General features: G+C 43.9%; 1 protein-coding gene across 1 annotated transcript; it reads left to right on the forward strand.

The window, feature by feature from the left end:
• Positions 1-2,571: 2,571 nt before the first annotated feature.
• LOC117582193 (endothelin-converting enzyme homolog) lies at positions 2,572-4,650 on the forward strand. The gene has a single exon (XM_034269797.1). It carries the CDS (start codon positions 2,620-2,622, stop codon positions 4,648-4,650), a length of 2,031 nt encoding a protein of 676 aa, XP_034125688.1. The 5' UTR covers positions 2,572-2,619.
• Positions 4,651-25,664: the final 21,014 nt, after the last annotated feature.

Raw genomic sequence — 25,664 nt, forward strand, 5'->3', positions numbered from 1 at the left:
AATAACAATAACGACTGGCAGCCGTCCAAGTCCAAGGCAACCACAAAATGCTCATTTGAGCGCCAAAAAAAATTGTGTGAATAATGAGGGGCAGGCAGGAGTCCAGAGATAATTGTGATGGAAAGAAATATCCCCACAGATCGGCTGAGCGTCTGAATCGTAGTCCGAGCTATGGATATTAATTGGATTTGAGGGGCTGCCGCAGGAAAGTCATTTCCCGCTCTCTTAGGCATACAAAATAATACGGAAAATATTAGTTAACATTTAACCCTTTGTCAGCTGCCCCCCCTGGGCATTGAGTCTTGTGCTGGCCACGCGACATCTTGTGGCGGGAGGTTGACAAACCGGAAATGGAAATGCAAAAAGAGTTTTGGGATATGGCTAGGGGTAAGGGTTTGGGGGAAAGTGTGCCACGGATTATGAAAATGAAACTGGCTCTGACTTCTAATTACTGCAAATGCTTCCTGCTTTCAAAGTCTCCTCTTTCTATGGCTGCTGCCGCCTGTCAATCCGCCTGAATGCTCGTGCCAGTCAAGGTTAGTCCTCTTTCAATCTGTTGGCAGGGGGTTAAAAACTCTCATTGAAAATGGAGATCTAAAGGTGAAAGTTTCAATCAAATGAAAGGCACGGGAAAGCAAAATCAAATGCAAGGAAAGCAAATCCGAGGCAGGCGAAATCAAATCAAAGGACTCGCAGTCTTTGCTTGCACAGTTGCCAGAAGGAGGAGCAGCAGGACCAGCAGCTGCCTGCTACCACAAGCCACAATTGTTGTTAAAAAACTGCACATTAAATCCTTTTTTTGTCGTCAGGCTCAATTTGCTACAGAAGCATCCTCCTGCGAGCGCTGAGTTTTGAGCCGCGCAAGCTGCTCCGAAAGACGCTCCAAGGGCTCCCCTCCCGGCATCCTTTTCCTTTTCATGCTCAGCTCCGATTTTTTGTTTGGCATTGTTACTTTGTGCGATTATATTTACCTGCAACATGGCGATTAACGCGCATCCTGGACGAGCTGCCAGGGCTGCCCCTACCTGGTCTTTATTGCTTTCCTATGCGCCTTGATTTCACATTGCGGCACACATCCTTTATGCTTTGTGCCCCTTTGTTGCATGCACCGGCTGGCAAACACATTACACACACAGACACAATAAAAAAGTGAAAAGTGAAAAAGGGGGAAGAGCTGCAGCGGCAGGAGGAGCAGGGGGAGAAGTGACAGCAGCTAGCTGCAGTTGGTTGCAGATCCTTTTCAGCATTTTTCAATTACGCAATGGGCGCTCCTCAGCGAAATTCCCTTGAATATCTCTATTTTCTCGTTCATCCAGATGAGTTTAATTCCTTCTTTTTTATGATTTTTTCTATGATTTTTTGTACTTGTTTTCTGTGGAAATATTTTTAATTGAGAAGTTGGACCACACAGAATGAGGGAGAGAGACTGAGTGCGAAAGGAGTTGGGCAATTGCAGGGAACGTCAGGGAGGACAGCGAGTTCTTAGGCAGCTGTTTGGGGAAAGGATACATACATATGTACATATATAATTCAACTGAAACTGTAAAGTCTTGAAGCGTGCTATATGGAATATCAACATATGTACATGATTAATATTTACTCCCTTATTACTATGATTCCTTTCCAAGGTACAAGTAAACCTTTTTACTACATTTTGTATTAGTTATTGAACAAAAATAAGAAAAATAGTAATGAGGGGTGTAAATTTTGTATACTGCATAGTACCGAATAACTTTCGCACAGTGTAATTTTTTATTTAAAATTTCGTTGCCTTTTGGCACAGTAAAAAAGGTTTAAAAATGAAAAGTTAAACAAAATTCTTTAAAATTCCACGAAATGGATTTCTTGTAAGAAAACATTTGACAAAAAGTGACAGAAAGACCAATTAACTCTTACTTTATGATTATTCAATATTGAAATATTATAGCCCCGCCAGCTTCCACTATTATCATTTCCCCCTCTTTGCCTTTCCTCGACCAACTGTCTGATGGAACGACTTTATAGCATACCAAAAACTAAACACACACCAAATCCAGACCAAAATAAAAATATATTCAACTGTTTGGCAGAGGGGAGAGTGGGGCTGAAAACCATTTAGAAATGCTTGCATTATAATTGCGGTGATTATTTCGGTGCGGGGTCATTCACACGTGACATTCAGAGACACCAAAAAGGGATAGAGGCAAAGAGAAAGAGAGAGAGAGAGAGAGAGTACTGATCTACAGTTAGCGATAAAATAGTTAAATCAGCTTTGGGGGAGCTTTCTCGGGATGGCACTCGCTCGCACACTCGCAGATACGTGGAGAGTGATAAGAGATGGACCCGGGCAGAGTGCTGCTCTACAGAAAGTTCTTTGGAGAATTGCGGTTAATTGAAGAAAGCCAAGATTTCGGCACACAGATTTCGTCTGATTTCTGGGCTAACAATAAATTTGTTGGCCCCTAATGTGATTTCTGTGGTGGGCTACAGAATGGAGGGGCATTACCTAACCCACTGAGGCGTGTGGAGCTGTACCCTCTCGATCGTATAAATGTTCAAAGCGCGTTGCCAAAAAAGTTTAGAACATTTGCGTCTGTCCACGGGTGCGCAACTACAATTGAAAACAGTTCTCAGTCGACCATGTTACCCGCTCTATTGGCCACGTTAATGCCATTCGCACTAGTCGGACGCGTGTTAGCCAGCTCCGATATTTTCTCTTTGCCTTCAAAGAGCAATCACAGCGAAGAGCTGCTCGAGGACTATGGCAAGTTTATGCTGTCCGTGATGAATCGCAGCATCGATCCCTGCGAGAACTTTTACGAGTACAGCTGTGGCGGCTGGAAGAAGTCCGAGCTGGTGCCGGAGCTGGCCAGGAACTCGAGTTTCCTGTATGCCATACAGCAAAGGATCGATGAATCGGTGCTGGGATTTCTGCAAAATGTCACACAAAAGGAGCTTGAGGATCTAGGCACAAATGGCACACGATCGTCGGAGCTGAAAGCCAAACAATTTTTTGCCAGTTGTGTGAAGGTAAAGGCCAATATGTCCTTGGGCTATGATCATCTAGAACAGGACATTGATGATCGCAACAAGGAGCAACAGCCAGCGAAGACTCATACTTTGGATTGGATTTATGTGAATTTCATGTCCAAATACGAGATCTATCCGCTGCTGCCCATGAAAGTCCACTACAGCACTTCCTCGCGGAAGTTCGATGTGCTGCTGTCGCCACCTACGAAGGTCCTGGCTGGTGTCAACGATGAGCAGCTGAAGAACATGACGCGGGACTTTGGTTGGGCTGACAATCTGGAGAAGACCAAGCAGTTCCTCGAGAGTTTTGTCAATCTCACAATTTTCGAAAAGAATCTGACGGCTCTAGCGAAGACCCGCAATGAAACGGAGAAGCTCAGCCTGAAGGATTTCCTGGGCAAACACAAGCAGGATCGTCTTAATTGGACGCGGTACTTCGAGATGGCCTTCAATGGCACTCAGGACTCGAGCTGGCCTGTCCTCAATCAACTGGATGCTGGCTCCACTAACGATTTGGTGTACTTTCTGGAGCAGACCCCTCTGGACACGCTGAAATCCTACGTGCGGATGCGTGTCCTGCTGAAGTTTCATGCGTTGTGGAAGACCAAAACCAAGGAGGGTGGAGTGCAGAGCGAGTGCCGTTCGCTGACAGAGACTTACTTTAACTACGCCGTGTTGCCGTGGTTCATAGGAAAAGTCTTCGATAAGAACCAACGCGCGGATATCCTTACTGTGGCCAAGGACATTAGGGATACGTTCTACGAGCTGCTGGATCATCACGCCTGGCTGGACGATGACACACGCTCGCAGGCCAAGACAAAGCTGGCTTCGATGGACATCCTCGTGGGCTACACGGACGACCTGCAGCATCGTGAGGTCATCGATCAGGTGTACAGCGAAATCAACATGACAGGCAATTGGTATGAGAATCTGTGCATAATCGAGGGTAGCAGAGCGAGCATAAGACTGCGATCTGTGGACAAAGCGCTGATACCGATCCTCATGCCCACGCGCACGGTCAACGCGTACTACGCGGATTTTCTGAATCTTGCATTCATCACCATCGGCATGGCCCAGTGGCCATTCTACCATCGGGACTTTCCCGCTGTGCTCAAGTATGCGGGTGTGGGCAACATCATTGGCCATGAGATGGCCCATGGCTTTGACTCGTACTGCTATCAGTACAATTACGATGGCAAGCGGGTCAACTGGTGGTCCGCCACTTCGCTGAGGAACTTCAAGGAGCGCTACCGCTGCCTGGAGTCGCAGTACAACAAATTTATACTCATGGGCGTCCAAACAAATGGCACTATGACCTCCGGTGACAACATCGCCGACAATGTCGGCACTCGCATGGCCTATTACGCCTACAAACGGAAAACCGGGGACAAGGCCTGGCTGGAGCGGCCCCTACGCGGCTTGGACTTCAACAACAAACAACTGTTCTTTGTCAAGTTCGCGCAGAGCTGGTGCAATGGCAAAGACAGCGGCGATAAGCTCAAGAAACTGAAGACCGATGTCCACGCCTACGATGAGTTTCGGGTGCAGGGCACGCTCAGCAATATGCCGGAGTTTAGTGAGGCTTTTGGCTGCAAGTTGGGCTCGGAAATGAATCCACTCAAAAAGTGTGTCGTTTGGTGAAAAATAAAGAGAGTTTTTGTAGCGAAAATATGAGTAAGGGGAGAGAGGTTTGTGGTGCATTAATTTGGAGCATTAATTAAGCTTATTTCTTGCATAAGCTTGCTAGCAGCAGCAGCGGCCGTTCTTTCGTCTCTCTATCCCACGCCTTCTCCCGCCTTCTCCCAACCTCCCCCGCGATCTAGCTAAGCTTCGTGCGCAACTTAGCAGAAGCCCGACGCTGCGCCAGCGCTCTCTTTAAAACTCTTTCTCTCGCTCACTCAGGGCGCGGGCAGTGCGGCAGTCCACAAACAAGCTTACATACACATATACATATGTAAATATGTTAGTATACACATTTGTGTCGTTTGCGTCTATGCACAGAAGAGGGTAATTCATTTGAGCATAAATCCCAATCTAACTGCAGACTTTTTCAGCACAGTGTATGATCGATGAAAAGATAACGAAAACGTCTTAATTTTCTCTCCGCCAAAGTTCGAGCTGCAACCGTTTAGCAGAAAATCGATATTTCATGGAGCATAAATGAACGCCCTCCACTTGGAGCAGCTGATCTTCAGCTGATGGCAATCGAATAGAAGAGAAACACTAATTGATTTGATGCAGAACCTGACGGTGTAAACTCCCACCAAGTAGGCATCTGAACTGAACGACTGTTCGACTGTGGGCGTTTCTCGGCAATATTTGTCTTTGACTTTGCAACGATGACACCTTTCTCATTACGAATTAATGGCATTTTCCAGCAAACAAAAGATGAAACAAAGGAAAGCAAAGGCAAGGAAAGTCACTCTTCAGAAAAGGTGCAGAAAGGAAAGCCAAGAAAAGGTGCAGAAAGTGTGGTAAGGCTGCCGGCTCTGTTGCTGTTCTGTTTTTCTCGAAAGAATAATAGTTTGAACTATCATTAGTCGGCACTCGAGAGAGATACGCAGAAGGAACACAGAGAGAGAGAGAGAGAGAGAGAGAGAGTGAGAGAGAGAGGGAAAAGTCAAAAAGGAAGCCAAAACCGTTGGCTTCGAGGCTGCCTCTCCTGCATACGAAATGAACGTCCGTCCCAGTATTTGCTTAAGGATCTTCAGGCGTCTTATCTTAGGCGTCCTGTCGGCCTAACGGATTTTCGTGCATTTGTTATGGATTTTCGGCGCCAGCTCTCTTATTAGCTCTCACAGCCAGGCAGGCAGGCAGGCAGGTAACTGATCCTTGCTGTCGTCTGGCTGCTGCGTCTCAGCGGGACTCCTGACTTCTGGCCCATAATCTGCAGGTCATAAAAACTACGTGCAGTGTGCATTGCGCATTGCCGATAGATCATTAATTTAATAGTTTTTGTGCTGCTCGAAATGCAAAGTGCAAACCTAAAAACGTAGCATCGTGGAGGTGGTCTCCGTTCCGGCAAATCAAATTGCAAAAATCTTCCACTGGGAAATTCAAGAACTTCTTTGCCCTCCGCCCTCTATCTGATAATTGCCACTTGCACAATGGACCAGGCCCAGTCAAATTAGTCTTAATTTGTAATCTTCCGTCCTCTATCCGGAGTACACCTCCAACCTGAACTCCATCTTCGCCGATCTTCCTCCAGATCGCATTAATTTCGTTTATGTAAACCAATCCGAGCACCGGCTAGGGCTTGTCGCTGGTAATGCGAAAGGCGTGGATGGTGTAATAAAAAATCAACTTGCTGCACTGCTAAAGGGGAAGAAGAAGGAAGGAGGAGAGGGAGAAGAGGGAGATGAAAACAACAGACTGAGTGGGGGTGATGTACGGAATTGTTGGATTAGCTAGTTGATGGGCAGCAATAAGTCGATGAAGTCGACTGACTGATCCCAGATACATTATAGATACAAATACAAAGCTCAGCTTATGATTAAATTAATGCAGTAGAAGTTTCGATATCTGTAAGGATCCTGCTACTTCGCTTCACAAATATCCCGTTCAAAACAAGTTGCCAAAAGCATGTTTCCATAATTACATGCAGAATGGCTTTTTGTGCCACAGTCTGTCCAGCCCTGCCCTGCCTGATGGCGACCCCGACCTGCTTCCGCCGCTTAGCCAGTGTCTTGGCCGGTCGCAGAATTTACCCCACACACCCACTCCGCTTACTCCCTGCTGGATCGTCATCATCATCGAGTGGCTCCTCCACCATCGCCACAGAAATTGAACAAAAGGGGCGTCAACCCAGGCCGAGCCGTGGAGCACAGTGGAGGAGGCAGTCAGTCAGTCAGTCAGGTAGTGGGAACTACTACCAAAACAGTTGCAGCTCAGCAGATGGGCAGCAGCGACAGAGAGAGAGAGAGAGAGTAAAGCGTCGGGGTGTTCATGGTGAATTATGAAAATCGTTGCGAAATTAAGTTAAGAACTTTTTAGCAGGAAGCAAAAATATTGCAGCCAGGCAGCGATAGGAATGGGATTAGGAATGGTAGCGTGACTTGAACTAGAGTTTGTGGAAGAGAATTGCAAGATTTGAGCAACGAAGTCATTAGGGAAGAGTATAAGGCATTTTTGGTACTTTTAAAGACAGATCAAAGCTAGATTGAAATATTTTTCCAATTAAAATATTTAAATTTAAATATGTATATGAAAATGAAAATATTCTACAGAATATCTAGTGATAAACAGAACTATTTATGAGCGAAAGGCATACGAAACCAACTCAAGATTATAGTACAATTCCTTCTGCTATTTCCCCACACATTTGCCTGGCGCACCCCTTAAAAGTATTATTAGAATTCCATTTGCTCAAGCTCCCATCTCTAAAACTCAGTCCAACCATTGAGTCCCAACCTTTGCTTTATTAAATGGAGATGATCAATTTAAATATTTTTCGCAATTGCTGCTGCTATGGCTGCTGTGGTGCGTGAGCGGCCTGACCCTCTGGTTTTTGGCGAAGAGGCAACAGCAGCCACCGCAGCAGCCACAACACTCGAGCGTGGGGCAAGTGCATATACAGCACATCTTGATGCAACCTGCTGCTGCCAATGCGGCTGATGCTGTCTTGCCGCCTCCTCTCGATTTGTATAAAAAATGTGCTTCATTTGGCCGCGACCGGCGTCCGCCTTCGTTTTGGTTGAGGGTAAACGCCCCAGACCGAGTCAGTGCCACAGCACTAGTACCAGCTCCCGCTCCCTCTCCCTCTCCATCTCCATCTCCAGCCATAGCCCCAGACCCCAGACCCCAACGCAATATGCCCCGCCGAAAATGCAGCAAACAAATCGCATATGGATCGCATGGATCGCTGGGAGTCTGGCAACGGGCCGGCCCGGCCCGAGCCCGTTCTGCTGCTGGATTTTCGCCAACGATTATCTAAATTGCATACGAAATTATTTTAATTAAAAATCTAATTTTCTTAGCCGCCTTACAAGGTAGGAGAAGCGATTTTGTTTTGGGTCTGCCTGCGCGCTCTTTGGGTTCTTCCTTCACAGAGAACTTTTACCATACTTTGGATATTGGAAATTTTGTGGGAATTTCTGTGTGTCTTGTTTGTTCATTGAACCTTTAATTTGACGCGATTAAAACGATATTAGGCCGCGGTCGCATCTGTTGCAAGGTTGCAGCAAGGAATCTTCGACTTGGCCCGTCCCTTTGGTAGGTGTGAAGATATGTATGACGGCGTCAGCTGTGACCCCTCATCTTCAACATACGTGACCGACCATTCATTGATTAATGATGCATCATTTTGGTCTGGTATTACACGGACAGACTGTCTTAATAGACGCCTTTCCGGTTGGCATTTCTTGGCTGGGTCTATGCAAGGGTTGAAAGATCACAAAGAAAAGAGTTACTAGAGAAATTATTTGGCTGACAATAAGTTGTTGAATCGTATAAAAAAAACTAGTAATTTGAGTTCCCATACAACAATCATCTGCAGCAGATACTCGTTGCGCATCTCTTTTCATTGCAATTCAATCAACCACCAACCGATGAATAAAATTTAAATAAATGTTTGATTTGAATTTAATTGAAGCAGAACCCACAGGCAGCACCTGTCTGGTGCAAGCTTTGAGCCGTGATTGAATATAAATCAAATGCAACCGACGGCCCGAGCAGCTCAGCAGCTCAGCAGCCAGCCATCAGAGCGCGGATCAAAGGAACGCGCTAATCACACGCTGAGCCAAATAGGATCTAATTTCCACACAGAAAAAACAACAACCATTTGTTATGTGAACAACAAAAGAAGAACAAAGTATATGGAGATGCATTTATAGAGAGATCAGAATAGATCAGTTCACGGTGCAGAGCTATCAGGTGCAGAGCAGCATTCAAATTTCGCGCATCTACCGAAGATAAATGATGCCAGAATAGATCCCAGGAACAGGTCGCACAGGTAGAACCATCAACAGATCTCCGAGTTTGCAGGTAACTCAAAACATTTTCAATTTGAATTTTCGACAATAATTAAGCGCAACAATGGATTTATTGGGTTTTTCCTTCAACATAATCTTTGAATTGCTTTTGCGGTTCCTCCGATTCCCCGGTTGCCGGTTGTGCCAGCGAGCCCACAATTAGTTGGGACCTCAACTCAGTCTCCGTCCCTATCCCATGTCGATCCCATCTTGTGGCAAAGCATCATCAGCGGCAGCAGTTGCAATTATCATAATTATTTTCATTCATGCGGCGTTGCATTCAACTACTAGAGAGGAGCATTTACTCGACGACTGACTGACAGTAGATCTCTCTCTCTCTCTCTCTCTCTCTGCCATACAGATTCGATTGGCGAGATAAATTCTTCTGCGCAGTGCCAGAGGCTGAATGAAATGTTTGAGATCTTAACGCCATTTCCCTTTTGTTGTCTTCGGTGCCTTCTGTTCTCACATATACGAGGAGAAGGAGATGCAGGATGGGGTATGCGATTGGGGATGAGGATGCATTCAAATGTTTTTATTTTTCTTTGCATTTCCGGCACTTGCTGCACGAACACTGAACTGCAATTGGTTTGAACACCCTTTTTTATTTACTGGGCTTGGTGTGGGGTGCCAACAAGTGTAAATTACTTACTTTCAGGGATCTCAAACTCCACCAAAAGTTCATTAATTTTTCTTTTTCCTTTATTTGAGCTTTTTGTTAATTGTGTTTCATGTGGCTGCTGCCCTGTTGCTACTGCACTTTCGACGCCTTTTAGGTAATTGTTTTAGTTGCCATAAAGGCACAAAGTACACACCCTAAAGTACCGTCTGTCTGTGTGTCTGGTTGTGCTGACCATTTTCCAAGATGAATTGCCATTGCTGCAATGCCTTATGCTCATTTATGTCAAATTATAAAACCAAAAGCTGGTCTCAGATCTGGCTGATGGATCGGCCGCAGAGGCTAACGATCTGGGCTCTACGAATATCTAACAGAAAATCTAATCAACAAAAGCCCAACTTCCATTTTGCTTAAATTGAGTTTAATTTCCGGTCGCGTGTTTACATTTTTTGTTGGATTTTTGGTTATATTTTCCGTTTTTGTTTTACTTTAAATTTTTGATAATTGCCTCACTTAAGGGGTTTTTGGGTTTTGCATGTCATGGGAGCATTTCCGAGCTGGAGCCAGAGGAAATGGATTTACATATGAAGATGAATGCCGATGTCTGATGGCTGAACCCCTATAATAAGCCCTATTTAAATGTGAGTCAATTTTTGGTTACCTTTTGGTTACCTTTGAGGTCGTAAGAGGTTTGTTTGTGTGTCCCGGTCCCCCGAGTGAGATCATCAAATGCCATAATGGCAGTTTCAATAATCGAAAGAAAACAAGATGTTACCAACCCCCTTTTTTCCGACAGGAGCAACAGGATGTACGCGACATGGCACCCTTTTTCGTGTCGCCTTCAACCTTCACCCTTTATGCGCCTCTTGTGGGTCTTTGTGGGTCTGGGTCTCTTCGTGCCATCTTGTGGCTCTGTTCTCTCCGTTGTCCTTGTTCCCTTAAGATGGATGAAGTGTTTGACAACCCTTTCAATCTTCATAAATGTTCGCACTCGTGGCAAAACAGGCGTTGACTGTGCCAAAGGAAAGGAGCTGCAATATTAGCCCCGTTTTGGTCCCTTGTGTCGCATCCTTTTCGCTCTCTATCAAGATGACGACCTTTTGCCCCTGGCAATAAAAAATGAAATCTGTTTCGATGCATACAAAATTGAAAATCTCATAAGCATGCGTTTGGCACGAGCTCGACCTTTGGGGGGTTTCTCTTTCCCTGTGCCCTTTTCCTTTCCTTTTTCTGCCACTGCTGGCCGCTGTCAAGGTTTCTTGGGTCTATTCTTGGGGGCCATGAAAAATGACAATGTGCTTGTTAACACATTGTAAATACCTCATTTTTCACTTAACGGGCTTTTAAATACACATATGCATTGAAGGGGAGTTTTTAGATGGATTGACTAGTGGGGGGAGGAGTAGAGAAAAGGCGTAAAGTGGAGTTGCTGAGGTTTTGAGCGTTGGGGAATATAATAGAAGAGAAGAAGAAAGAGCGCTAAGCTTTCGAATTTTACATGCACAAAATAGCCATGGAACCATCTGTATATTCTGTTGAGCTTTGAGCTTTGGTTCGATGCTGTTAATGTGCAGTTTATTTGGCAGGCGATAGGAACAGTAGGTAGATTCAAGAACAGTAAAAGCTTTGACGATCAGCGCCAGCAGGTAGCTGCAGGGCAGAGGGTCCGATGCGCGTGCACTCAGCTACCGAGGGAGAACGATGGAAAGAGAACGCTACAGCAGCTTCGGGACTGCTGTGATGCCTCGCGTGAAGCTTAGCTAGAGCACGAGAAAGAGCAAGCAACGAAGAAGGCGGGTGGATAGATGGAAGAAAGAACTGCCGCTGCTGCGCGTGAGCAAATGTGAGAGCCAAGTTTGTGCACAGTGGGCAGTGCAAAGCATTTAACGACTAAATATCGATCTGGTAAACCTGAAAATGACTCTCATTAGCATCAGACATGCACGTACACCTAGCTATACTAGCATTCCTCGTACTTAGTCAAATTTCAACCCAATTATCCACATTTTGCCCTAAAATATATTTATGCAATTTCCCCCACCCTGCACTCACCTGCTGCTGCTGCCTGCTGCTGCTGACTCATAGGATTTTGGCTGGCTCTGTCCAGCAACGACTCCATGAATTCCTGTTTGACTTGGATCTGCGGCAGGCGTAGCAATCCCTCATAGCTCTGCAGCTGCTCCTCTTTGCTGGCTGCAACTGCAACTGGTGGGCAGTTGTCTTTAGGGTTAAAGCCATTCAAATGGCCAACGTTAGCGGCATAATTAGCTGCTGATGTTGCAGTGAGTTGTGGCAGTTGCAGTTGATCATTGACTAGCGCAACGCCTTTGCCAGTAATTTGAACATTAACACCTGCCGATGCCGTTCCTGTTGAATTTGTTTTTGTTGTTGTTGTTGTTGCTGTTGCTGTTGCTGTTCTAGTTGCTGTTCTAGTTGCTGCTGCTGCTGCGGCCAGGCAGTGTGTAGCTGATGTTGCTGTTGCAAGGCAGTGTGTTGCGGCTGATGATGATGCTGCTGCTGCTGCTGCTGCGGCTGCGGCTGCTTGGGACGTCAGCAACATGCTGGCTGCTGCTGCTGCGGCTGCTGACTGTTCGACAGAGCTCAAGTGTTGATGATGGGAATTGTTGCCAAGCGTTGTGGCCAGCAGTAATGGCATAGTTGTTGTTGTTGCTTGTCTGTTTGCTGCCCCTGTTGCTGCTGCTGCCGTTGCACGCAGTTCGTCAGCAGCAAATAGCGTCGCTTTGATTTATGACAACGTCCAGTGCTCCTTGCCGCCTCTGGCGACTTGTTTGCTGCTTCAACGACGAGTGTTCCGCCTGCTTCTACTGTTCCGCCTGCTATCTTCCACCTCTGCTGCTCTCACTGATTCTCCTGTTCCTTCTGTTCCGTCTGCCTCTTCGGCTTCTCCTGCTCCTTCTGCTGCTGTCTCAGATTATGATATTGACCCATGGACCGTTGGCGATATATTCTCTTGCCTCCTGCCTCCTGCCTCTTGCCTCACCTGTAAATGGTTGATAATTAAAAATGTCTTCTTCTCCGACAGAGAGGCCTGGCTGGCTCGGCGGCTGTGTCAGCTTCTGCTGAAAGCTTAATTTGCTGTTAAGTGCTTTTTAAAATGCTGTTATTAAATACTCCACTATGCAGAAGGGGCAGAACTCTATCAGCGATAACGGAAGTCAATTGACTTTGTCGCCGTGGCTACGTAATTTTCACTTGAATTTTCTCTCCCCCCTTTGTGGGTGGCAACAATGAAAAGGCTTGCATTACTTTTTTTTGCCCCTAAGTGCAGCAGCGGATGTTTGACTATAAATTAATTGGGGCAGGGAACTACCATAAAATATTATTTGTTTATTTTGTTTTGCTTAGGCAGTGTGACTAATATTTCCTAACATTTCCCTTAGCCAACCCTTTGCTTATGCCTGAACAAAGGCTGTGATTGTTAAGAGAAACTCAGGAGGGGGCTGCAAAGGGTCAAAAGAGGCTCTTTTAGTGGAATTCCATAGATTGTTTCTAGAGCAGCCTATTGATATATTTGTATTTATATTTTATATTTGAATATTTAATTTTGTATTTTAATCAATTAGAAGTTTAAAGAATTTCGAGTATAATTCATTAAAATAATCAATTGAAAAAATTCCCCACAAATTTTAAATAGAAAATTCCCATACTACTCAGCCTACACAATCACAGCAATAAAAATATAAAAAAGAGTACCAAACTGTAACAATAAACAATCGTAGCATTATGCAAACAAAAAATAGTAAAAGTGACAAATCATATTGACAAAACGACCTGAAACGAAATTGTTGTAAATTGAAAACAAATTGAAGTCGCATGGGAGAAGAGATAAGGGAGGGACAAAATCAAAGGAAATGGAAAATGAAACTACATCGAAAATAAGAGCAAACTACGATGGCGATGACGATCAAATGCCCCGAAGAGTGCCCCAGATAAGATACGAAACGGGAACAAAAAGTGCAGCAAGTTTATGGAAATGTTGGGGAGGCGAGGGCAACCATTTACATACCAGGGAGGGGCAGGGCACGGAGCTAGTGCTGATGCCAACTAACATTAATGGCACTTGTAAACAAATCAATTGAGTTGTCTTCGCTTTTGCCGGCAAAGTGCAAACACCACCACCACCACGACGGAGATTGTTTATCAATTTCGTTTTGGACTGAAAAAATTATGTTCTTTGCATGTCAGCAAGCAATTGCCGAGAGTCGTTATGGCCAGAATACATCAAAGCTGGCACCGCCTTGATGCAATTTCTTCCCTCTCTGCCTCCCCTCCACTCATATGGAATTTTCAATAAGTCTGCTAATTTCTTATTGCCTTTCGATATCGCATCGAACTTTTTGCTATTTTCGTTAAACTTTATCTTGTTTTAAAATTAAACACAATTTGTGTTGACTCTGTATCGTGTCTCGTATCGTATCGTAAACGTTTAATACCCCGAACATTGTCCCGATTGTGTGTCTCCAATTTTCGAATTTGTGTTTTCATAATTTCCCAGCTCGTTGTGGCGGTTGTAAAGATAAGTTGCAACTAAGATTGATACAGATAATGTGATTTGTTAGATTTCTGTCGTGAGCTTGTGCAATGTGTTTGACTTGATTAAAAAATCAAATTTCCTATAAAACATAAATATGGGATAAGAAGTATTACTGGGCTGGCTCATGGGGGGTATCTAGGTGTAAGGTAAACAATTTGAAGAAGATAAAGAGAAGGAGAGACTCCTAAATGACTGCTAGCTGCCCTTGAAAGGTTTAATTGTATTAAATGCATTAAATATGCCTTAAATGTCTTATCTCTTTCAACACATAACTAAAATAAGTGTTGTAAAGCATGGAAATGTGCAATACTCTCAAGCTGTCAAAGTTCTTTCTTTTCCGTTAATCCCAAAACCTGGCTGTCGATCGGCATATCGCGGCATATCACTGGTTAGCCCTCAAACACACATGGCCAATTAAGGAAGGACTCAAGCACACACACAACAACACTCATAGAGACACACACCACACACACACAAATCTTCATGGTAGCGGTGTCACCTCATTAACAGTTTGACAAGACAAGCTGAAAATGTCAGCGTGGAGCCCTAGGAGGTCTCGTTGGCCTCTCTTGGCTGATCCATCGATCGTTTCCACTTGAGTGTGGGCGTTGCAAGTGGAGCTCCACCGGCCGACACACACACACAGACACACGCTCACTTATAACCCAAAGGGACACCACTCCATAGATCTCTCTCTCTCTCTCTCTCTCTCTGTCTCTCTCTAAGAGATCTTCAGTAGCGACACACACACACTCACATGGGGCTGCTGGCGCACCTCCTGCGTTGCCTGCTGGGCACGGGACACACGACACCGGGAAATCGCGCTCGAATTATAATTTAATTGTTTCTTTTGGCAAACACTTTTTAGAAATTTTAATTGTTTTGGGGATCGGTTTTGATCCTCGCCTCGGGGACGATACACTTCCTGGCTGTTTGCTCTGTGCTCTGGGCGGGAGACACGCTTTTTGATTGACTTCCGACAAACGACTGATTTAAAAAAACGCGCAAGGAGATATGAGCAAATAATACAAAAAAAAACAGCAGCACACAAAAAAACACAGAAAATGAGTAAGAGCAAAAGAGAATTTCACGACGAGTGCAGCCGACGAAGAAGACGAAGACGAAGACGACCAAGACGACGATGTCGGTCCGACGTATCCACAAAATGTCAAGCGAATTTTTATTTTATTTTATTTATTTTTATGGAAGATGTGGCGGAGTACTTCTGTGTGTGTGTGTGTGTGTGTGTGTGTTGTACTGTTGTATGTGTGTGTTTGGAGGTTTTTGTGTGTGTGTCCCAGCCAGCAGGTGGCTCTTGTGGGTGGGTGCTTGGGCTCCGTTTGACTTCGTTTTTCCTGCTGCCTCTCATTCTTTTCTATTCTTTTCTCTTTTTTTTGCACGTTTCTTTGCACGAGTTTTAAAATCAAAAGCGTGTATTGTGTGGGTGGGTTTTATATATAAAATACATATATAAATGGCTGTGTGTGTGTGTGTGCTTGTGTGCGTGTGAGTGGGTGGCTCTTATCGGATTTGGAATTATGTATGTATTGACTGGCTGCTGTTACCGCTGCTGCTGCTGCTGCTGCTGCTGCTTCTGTTCTGCTCTTGGGGCTAAAGAATTCTGAAAATTCTGTGCCCTCCCCGCTTAAGTTGATTTGTAGTTTTTGAGTGGCATAAAAATGTATTCGACACGGGGCAGAGAGTGAGTATGGGAGAGTTTTGGGGTGGGAGATGACTAGGGACACTTTGGCTTTGGCGTTAAAGACAATACAATTTAGTTCGAATATACTGCTCGAAAAGCGACAAAAAACCCAGTATGGAAATTGTTTATATGTATTTCATTTCTACTAGGATTTATCTTTAGATAATTGTAGAAATATATTCTAAACACTTTTAACATGTTTAAAAATATTTAAAAAATAAGTATACATATGTTAATCATTCGGAATCGTTTCAGCCTCTCATGTAAAAGGACACCACAGTTGGGACAAATAAAATTAATTACTGTTACTGTTTCTTTTTTCCCAATACATTGGGAACTTTAAATTTACTTTAAATTCTTTTCAAAAAAAATTAAATTTCATTTGAACTTCATGTATTATTCCTAGTTTTATTTCAATATATTTTCCATTTTCGGCGCCGTCGGCAGTCTTGCAACATCTTGCATACGCCCTATACAACCAGAGCCTGTCTTAGCCAAATCCTCAGCCACAGCAAATCCCAGATTTGACATTTGCGATGATGGCAGAGCCGAGAATTATTCGCTGGACTGTCAAAAGGCGTAGAGCAAAAAAGCGTGGACAAAAGAAGAAACCGCAGCAAAAGCGATGCCCCAAAACGGCGGCAAAAGCAGCAAAAAGCAGCGATAAACGCATAAATTAAAATAATTACAAGAGGCGTCCTTTGACGGTTGTTGTTGTTATTGTTGCTGTCACGCACAGAGATGTAAAAAAAAAGTGGCAGCAGAACGAGAGAATTCGCGAGGACGACAACCGACAAACGGCCAACGGAGTTGCAACTGAAAAACTGCAATCGCCAACAACAAGAAGAAGCAGTTGCAGTAGCAGCATCAGCAGTGGCAAGAGCTCCGAGCAGCTACAGAGATTTTTCTCACTCGAAAAACTTGGGTTCCACACCGCCGTGCAACAAAGTTGTTGCTGGCTGGAGCTTTAGCTGCTGTTGATTTTATTCAAAATGGTTTGTTTATGCCTCAACGGAGAGCAGAGCTGAGCGATAGTAGAAGCAACAGCAGCAACAGCAGATGGGAAAGCAATCCACACAGCTGCGCTCTCACAGACACGCGGGGGGCACAGGTACTGACGGGCAGCCAATCACTTTAGCGCTTTCTTTGGCGCATGTCTGTTCTTGTTCGTTCTCTCTCTCTCGCAACGCTGCTCCACGAACTCGCAGCAACTTGCTTGTCGTGAGTGAGTAATTCGCCGCAACTAGCTTGCGCCCCAGCTTGCTGCTTCTGACAAATTCGCCGCAGCTTGATTCCCGTATGAGCAAGTCTGCCGCTACTTGCTTCTCGTGGAGTAATTCGCCCCGGCAGCATCTCTATGTACAAATCTTGGCGGAGGGCCTTTACCTTTTGACTTTGCCTTCGCCCTACGACTGCGACTGGCTAATTTCCGTTCATTAAAGTTGGCAGGCAGCCTCTCGCTTACTACACCACCGCATCCCTGCCCGCGTTGTAGCCAGAAGTTCCTTCCCCCCGCTCTGTTGTAAGTTCTTAAAGTTCTTTCGGTTTTTGGCCCAACTTTAATTTCATTGATTAGCGCGCCGAGAGGAAAAGTCTTACCCCCCAGCCACAGCAAGGATGTTGCTGCTCGGCTGCTGTTGTTTTGGCTTCTTTTATTTTTGGTTTGTCATTTCTATTCTCCGGTCTGTCTGTCAGTCTGTCTGCCTGTGTTTTGGCTTGCTTCTCTCTTTTATTCTTACTTTCTGTTTTTCTTCTTTTCTGTTCCGTTCATTTCCTTGGTATTTTTGTATCATTGTAAGCATTTAAGATGTCTCTCCCTTGGCTGCTGTTCGGGCAGCTTAAATCTAGCTAATCGATGGGTAAGAAATAAGTAGCTACAGGGAAGGGGAAGCGGGAATAGTTTGTGGTTGGGTTTGTGCTGTGTGTAGCGGCAATTGTGGGCTAAGTTGTTCCTGGAAGTGTCGCCCCAACTATTTATGGGATAGCTATGAAGAAGCAATCTAAGTATAGTTTCGGTTGTTTATACTTAGACAAGATGATGATTATATGATGACAATGTAGCAAAGGTAGTGAACAGTTAAAGGAGGAATTTTACAGATGGATCTGAAGCAATTCGTAGAAGTTCAACACTTTAAATTTTGATTAAGTTAAGAAACTACAAGACTCGTCTCAAGACTGTAACCTTTGCGTTATTTTATTATTAGATAATTGTGTCTTGAATAAAAAAAGGTAGGTAAAATGTCTTCCGTTTCGGTTGCTTTCTAACATTGAAAAATCCTTTTCTATGGTCTTAAAACACATCAGAGTTCCAAAAAGCGAACAGAAAATATATATTTCCCCTCTGTGTCTTCCACTAGCACTTCCAAATTTTTGATTAGTAAATTCAATCATCAATTTTTAAGTAACTTAAAATGTTCTTATCGCTCTCAATCTGCACCCTCAGCAGCACTCCTCCCATGCTTTTCCCCACACTCCTTCCCTCTTTTTTACGCCTAATAAATCCACCCTTAAGGGTTTATGTTTTACGGTGTAAAAAGATTTTAAATGATAAAAAAAAACCCTCCAGAGGGAGTTGGAAAGAGCAAGCAATACAGTCCGCGCTTAGCTAAAGCGAGATGGCAAGCAGTCCTTTGTGTGTGTTTCTCTTCCTTCCTATTTGTTTATCATTTGACTATATGCAGAGCGCGCAACGCCCACGCCCCAAAGAGGGTGGAGGTGTGGAAGGCTCTCTGGTTTCATTTTCCATTTTCCATTTTCTGCACATTCCGAATACGCCCCATAAAGCTTGAGAATGTCCCTGGCATTCGCTCCCTTCTGCTCCACCAAATCTGTTGCCCCCTTTCCCGGCTGCCCTCATCATTTTTCACATTGAAGGGCCCTGGGTACCTGCAAGGACTCTGCCCCTCCCCCCTGACTGTTTCCTAAGTTATGGATAGTCCCTTGCCTTATCTTCCCCCCAAAAAACTTTTTTAGAATTTTCCACTCTTGCCTTTGCGTTTTTCTTTTTGCTTACCAACATTTGCTGTCTCTTTTTATTTACATTACACACGACATAAAAGTTGAAAACTTTCAGCTGTAATGTTTAGCTATGTAGAAGGGAATAAACATATAAGTTGTACATATGTATTTATGTACATATGTAAGTATGCATGTGGGTGGCACACAATGCCTGGCATACATAAGGCAACAAAGGGGCAGAAATATTCTTTCGTTCCTTTTTTCCAGGCTTTATTTCCACGGTATTTTTCCTTCGCTTTTTTTGTGTGCGCTTCCGTTTCTCAGTTGTGACTTTTCATTTTTCATATGTTGACTGCCACACCACACACACACAAACACACTCATATGCCGTATGTACAGCTGCTTTCTCTCTCTCACAAGCAGTCCTTCTCTTTCGCAAGTCGCTCTCCCTCTCTCACTCTCTCTGTGTGCCTTCCTGCTCGTTCCTTCCTAACCAAAGTAAATGGCTTTTGCATTGTAAAATGTTGCATACATTTTCCTCTACTTTGCCTTTCCTTTCTTCTGTGTGTGTGTGTGTGTGGCTACCATTTACCGTTATGCTAGAACTATATACACGCACACACAGGGAACTCCAAGGCCCCACGACAGAGCAGGATGCAAGACGCACACAAAGCTGCCCCACTCGCTCTCTCTCTCTGTTTCTCTTTGCTGGCTCGGGGTATATTTTAAAATTTATGAAAAATAATATTTTCCATCTCTTCATACACACAGCACACACGCACACACTGAAGAAAATCCTTGTAGGAGTTCTGGGCCGTAAGGCGCACAATCAGAATACAATGGCAGCCTGTGGGCAGAGAGGAGGAGAGCAGAGAGGGTGCAAGGATGCTCCTCGTATATATGCATGCAGGAGCAGGAGAAGGAGCAGCAGTGGCAGTCTCGGGAGCTGCTGGGGTGGAGCAGTAGAGGGAGCGAAGTACTCTGGCACATTTGGCTTTGCTTACATTTACGTACAGAGTTGCAAGATACGAGTAAGTAGAGGTGCTCTAAACAGGGTTGTCAGGTGTCATATCGGGGAAGTGTGAAACATTTCTAAGGTAGTTTATAAATTTAATTGACAAATAAGTGATTTAAATATACAAGTGTTTAAGCTACAGGAATACAATTCTTACATGCCACAGAAATCAATGTTAGATGTTTACATATGATTACTTAAATTGATTATCTAATTTACATTAACTTTACATTTTTTGATCCTCTACTAATTCATTAACTTGCTTTAAGATTTTCGACCTTTTTATTTTCCACTTAACAATTTTCTTTTCATTTTCAATTCATTATTTTCTTTTATTTATTTTCTTTTTCTTTATTTTTGCGACATTCTGGGTGGCCGCTTTGACAACCCTGTTCACAACTCAAGTCGAAAGCATTTCCATTATGATAATGTAAGTGCACAATTTTTCCAACTTTAATGCGCAAACACAGATGCACGCTGTCCGTACTCCCTCTCTCTTCCACTCTCTCTCTCTCTCTCTCTCTCTCTCTCTCACTCCTCTCTGTCTCTCTCTGTAAGTCTCCAAGCTACTCCTTCACTCGTTCATTGCGCTTGGAAAATTTTCATATCCCAGCCATGGCACATGAAAAACTGCACAAATGGCAGAAAATGTTGCAAAACTACATGACCTGTGGGGGGAGTGGTGAGGCAGTGGCAGTGGCTGCTGCTGTGTGCAGCGGAAAAGAAAAAGAGGAACCAAGACACCAGTACCATGGACCAAGGACCAAGGACCATGCAGGACCAGGACAAACCGAAGCACATGCACATAAAATACGATAACTGTGCACCCAAAGTGCTACTATATATGAAAGGTGGGAAAAGTTGGGTAGGGAAACTTCTCTGGATGGCCACTCTACATACACAAATACACACATGCACCACCACTCTACATACACACATACATGCATACATGCAGCATGCATCAGTGTGCATTGGTGTATGAGTTTTTAGAATATAAAAGGCGTTTCCCTTGGGTGGGTTGGGAAGTCGTATGTAATTACGATGGCTGCACAGTTTGCACCTCGGAGAAGCTCACACACACACACGGACACACTCTTACACATATCCAACTACTATAAAATATGATGAAAGCTTACATAAGCCAAATCTACCACCCGCTTGCTTGTCGATATAAAACTTTGGCATTTATGCCATAAAATTAAGTAGGAAATTGAAAAATTGCTCACAGGCTTCACCCCCTGTCTCTGCCATTGCTTCCACCCACTCTACTGGTTCTGGACATATTGTGAAATTAATTTTTAAATATTTATGAGCCCAAAAGTGTACCAGCAAAAGGCAGCGCCAATAGAAGCACAAATTCTGTATTTGTTTATGATGGGCAAAGAGGGTACAGGAGGCATGCCAAGAGGGTACTGAAATGGCTAAGACGGAGGCCAAGAGGCTACAGGAGTGGCTAAGACGGGGGCCAAGTGGGCACAGGAGTGGCTGGTAGCAGGTTTCTAGCAGCAGGTCAAAAAGCGATTGCCCATTTTCAATTTTGATCAATTTCTTGTATGTTTTCTATTGAATTTCCAAGTGGCGGAGCGTGTGCTCGAGTTTGTTTTAGTTCTCTTTCTCTCTCCCTCTCTATCCTCCTCTTTACATGAAATATGAGTTAGAAATTTCATTTCGTTAAGCAGAAGAGCACGCCGCAGGGCGTATGAGTAATGTGCTTTTCTTGTTTCAGCTTGGCAACAACTAAAATACGAGTAAGCATATACACCTACAGATAGGAATGTGCACCGATGATGTGGCAGGGTTTTAAAAGTGTGAGCAGAATTTGATGAGAAAATTATTCCACTTTTATTTAAAAGTAGAGCGAGGAATAGGGGTTATGAAAATTTGAAATATTTTCCATTATTTGATGGAAATAAAAGTGCATAAAATTGTGAAAACAATTTGTGAAATTTTGTTGTTAGTATGTTGTGGAAATGTATATAAGAAAATCTAGAGGTTAGGTGAATGGAACAAAAATGGCCCACCTAAGGTACAGTTGGGCACTTCCCTGACGAGATGAAGAAAAATGAAATGCCAAACAAACAACACACTTCCATATAATTCGGTAGCGAAGTTAATATCTAAATTAATTGCAAGGTAACTAATTTACGCTATTGGAAAATATATTCTCATTTGCTTTGATGTAAGCAAGTAAGCAAATGTTGACTTTTCGGTATTGCTTGATAATCTGTATTTTAAATTTTAAATTCTCCCATAAGTGAGACTTCTTGTTCTTGATACAATTTCTTCCGCAAAATCTTCCCAACATAATCAATTGTCTGAACAAATTCTATAAAAATGCTTCAATCTTGGCTCTTTTGTTTCTAAACTTCGCTTCTTTGCTTTTAAGAACAAAATTTATATTTTTATGGAACAATTTTGTTTTTAAATTTCAATTTTGTGTATACTTTTTGTAAAAAAAAATATTTACAAAAAAAATTGTAATTTCATAAATTTTCTTCTACTCTTAAATAATCATCACCCTAACTAACCCTTACCGATTTCAAAATATCAGCCAGTTTCGTTTAACTGATCTTAACCGGTGCCATCTCCGATCTCCCATCTGTGCTCTGTCTTTTGCTCTGATAGACTGATGGCGATAATGATAATGATGGCCCCTGAGCAGCCTCCTTATCCCATCTGATTATGATAATAATGCGTGATCGGGTTAAGCACAGAAATTGCTACCTTTTTTTTCCCTCTCTTTTTTCTTAGCTTAAAACCTCAGGCAAGGGAACCGAACCACAAGCCAAAAGTCGAGCACAGCACACAATGTGCAGTCGTTTTTTTGTTGTTTTGCTCTGTGACTGTTGTTGGTGTTTTTCTCTGGCTGTTGTTGTTGCTGTAGGCACAAGTGCTTAACAAGCTGTTTTGCATGGAGCAAGATCTGGCAGCTGCTCTGCGCATACCTCCGGCTATTCGCGTTCGCTGAGTCGCAGTCAAGCCCAGTAGCCCCCGAAAACAATGCACTTAATGTGGGAAAAAACGTCAAGAATTTGCACGCCAGCCACACAGAGCCCACAGAGACCACAAGAGAAAAGAGAATACCCCTCCAGCCAGCTTCTCTCGCTGCCTCAAATTTGCGCCTTATTTCCACTTACCCTTTCCCTTCACTGCCTCGCACGCTCTGTTTTTACTTCCACTCACTCTTTCCCTTCTCTTGCTCTCGCTCTATCACAGTGTGTTTCTTCATATGCAAAAAGCCTCAGCTAAGGCGGCTGCAGCGCTTACCTTTTACTTAATGAGTTTTGGGGTATGATGTGTTTGCGTATGGGTTTGTAGTAGTCAGAAGAGGGTTGCTAGGGCACTATTATCTCAATATATTCCTGGAGCGTAGTCGATATAGTCAGGGCAACTAGGGGTATTGAGCCATAGGTTTGCCGAGTTATTGTATTTCTCAATAGTTCTCGTATATAGGAAACTACACCAGAAGTACCAGCGAAAGTTTAAGTCTGGCATGCCAGCAGCGTCTTTTTCTCTGTGCATAGAAAAAGATCTCGGCAGAGCAGTCGGCGCACGCACAGCGCAAAAGCTTTGCATATGCACAGAAAACCGCATCAGCGACAGAGACGCATCTTCGTATGCACAATTGCTCGGCTGTCGCGGCAGCGGAGAAGTAAGAAACGTTTTCGGTTTCGTGTCTGTTGTGGGTGCATACAAACGCACCAAGGGCTCACGCACGCACACTAGCTGAAAGCGAGGCTGAATCAGCTTGCTGATCAAAACAATAACAAAGCCTTCACTGATGCAGTATGTTTGTAATTTTCGGCTCCACTTTCAACTGCACTTTCAACAGCGCTTTCAATTCGATTTCCGCTAGAGTCTGCGAGAGCCCTAAAACATGAGAGTGGCTGCGTGCCCGACGCCTGATCTAGATTTACTCAAATCGTTCAACTTACTGGGCATCTTTAAGTCGTAATACTTTGCTCTTTATCGCTGCCCGTTGTCTGTTTTTGGCATTTACCTGCATGCGGCCAGCCAGCCAGCCAACTTATCTGGCCCAACTTAGCTCTGGGCACGAAACAATTCACACTTGACTGGGGGAGAGAGCAGCAGCAGGCTGAAGAGCGCAGCAACAGGGAGAAGTAGGAGTAGCGGACTGTTGTTGCGTGTCGACTGTTTGCTCTTGTGCCTGTGCCCAGATCATTTGCTTAAATAGCCCAAAGGGGACACCAGCCGATCCGATTCATTGCGGAATATGGGTGGCTTGGCTCAAATCAAAAAACACAAAAAAAAACCACAACGAAAAAAGGTGTCGAGTGTGTGGCGTGGATTTTGCGTGTTTATCGCGATGCACAAGCCAAGGAAAATTATTAAGGGTTTTTAATGGTGCACAAGTAGGAACAGGAGGAGGAGAATACACTTTTAGGGAAATTAACTAAACTTTGTGAGATTTACTTTAAGAACATTTTGAGCGGATTTGCGATTATTTTAAGCCCAAAAATATTGAAAATTATCTTTATATTCGCATAAAAAAAATATTCTTCTAGCTGCAGCACATCTCACAGTACTATTTATCACTCATAGATTCCAGAATTTTCCTTCATTTCACAACCAGAAACGTTTCTCCCCATCCTGCACTCAACCTTGATATCTCATCACAGATAGTGGAATGCAGCAGCCTCCCAAATGATCTCAGCATCTGCAAGCTGGAGCACAGGAGACACTCCAAGCAAATGTTTATGAGAAACCAACACGTTATGGTCTCCCCTGTGCCCGAAGCTCCCTTCGGCTCCTCCAGCTGAAACCACCCACATGGAGTCCCTTTTTTCCGTACCAAGCAGCAGGCTAATAGACATTTTGCCTATTTTAATAAGTGGCAAAAAGGCGTGAAATAGTGGTGACTGCCCTGGGGGAAATACCTTTTGGCTGCTGCTGCTGCTGCTGCTGCTGTGCCTCTCTATCGAAGCCTATCAATGGCAGTAAATAGAGGAGGCAGGAGCAGAAGGCAGGAGGCAGGAGGCAGGAGGCAGAAGGCCCACCTTGGGTGCTGCCCGTAGCCAAAGTTGTTGCCTTGCTCTCTAGCTAAATATGATTTTTTTGTTCGTATTCTGCAGCTGTTTCCGTCTACCTTTCCCTATGCTCGGTACCAACTCTGCCTCTGACTCCCCAGCAGCAGTCCCCAGTTCGACTCTGACTCCCTGGCACTTCCTCAGTGTAACTCCAAGCGCAGTCGAAACGTACCACAAGGTGAGAAATGAGATTTTAATCGGACGTGTCTGATTTCAAATGAGCCTTAATGGGGAAGCCATTTAGCCCCGGCACTTACCACTTACCATCCAAGACTGTGGAGGAGGACACTCCTCCAGCTCCTCTCTGACTCCAAGCTGCTCCCTTCACTCCACGAGCGTACTTCTCTCCCTGCAAGATCTTTCCTTTTATTTCGCTTCGGTTGGGTTTTGTTTTGCTTTGCTTTGCTTTAGTTTATTTATTTTTATATTTTCAACGTTTTTTGTTGTCTTGTTATCGTTTTGGTTTCTTTTTTTTTTTTGCTCTGCCTAGGGCCATGGCCCTGCAAACGGCAGCAACACCAGAAATATCCGCAAGGCAGCCAGCAACTACTTTGTAGCTTATCGTAGACACAATAGGCACATTTTCGTGAATTCTCTGATTTTATGGCTTAAAATATTGATTTAAATATGAGAATTACTTGGCATAGTCTTCTATACATTTTTAGATTCAAAAATTTAGTTTTAATTCCCTTAAATGCATCATCTTTAAGGGAAACCCAAACCTTTCCCCTTACCCTTGTAAAAATATTGAAAATGTTAAGTTTCTTCTGCCTAAATTCAACCTTACAG

This window comes from Drosophila guanche, unplaced genomic scaffold (genome assembly GCF_900245975.1).
Source record: "Drosophila guanche unplaced genomic scaffold, DGUA_6, whole genome shotgun sequence".
Classification (NCBI taxonomy): domain Eukaryota; kingdom Metazoa; phylum Arthropoda; class Insecta; order Diptera; family Drosophilidae; genus Drosophila; species Drosophila guanche.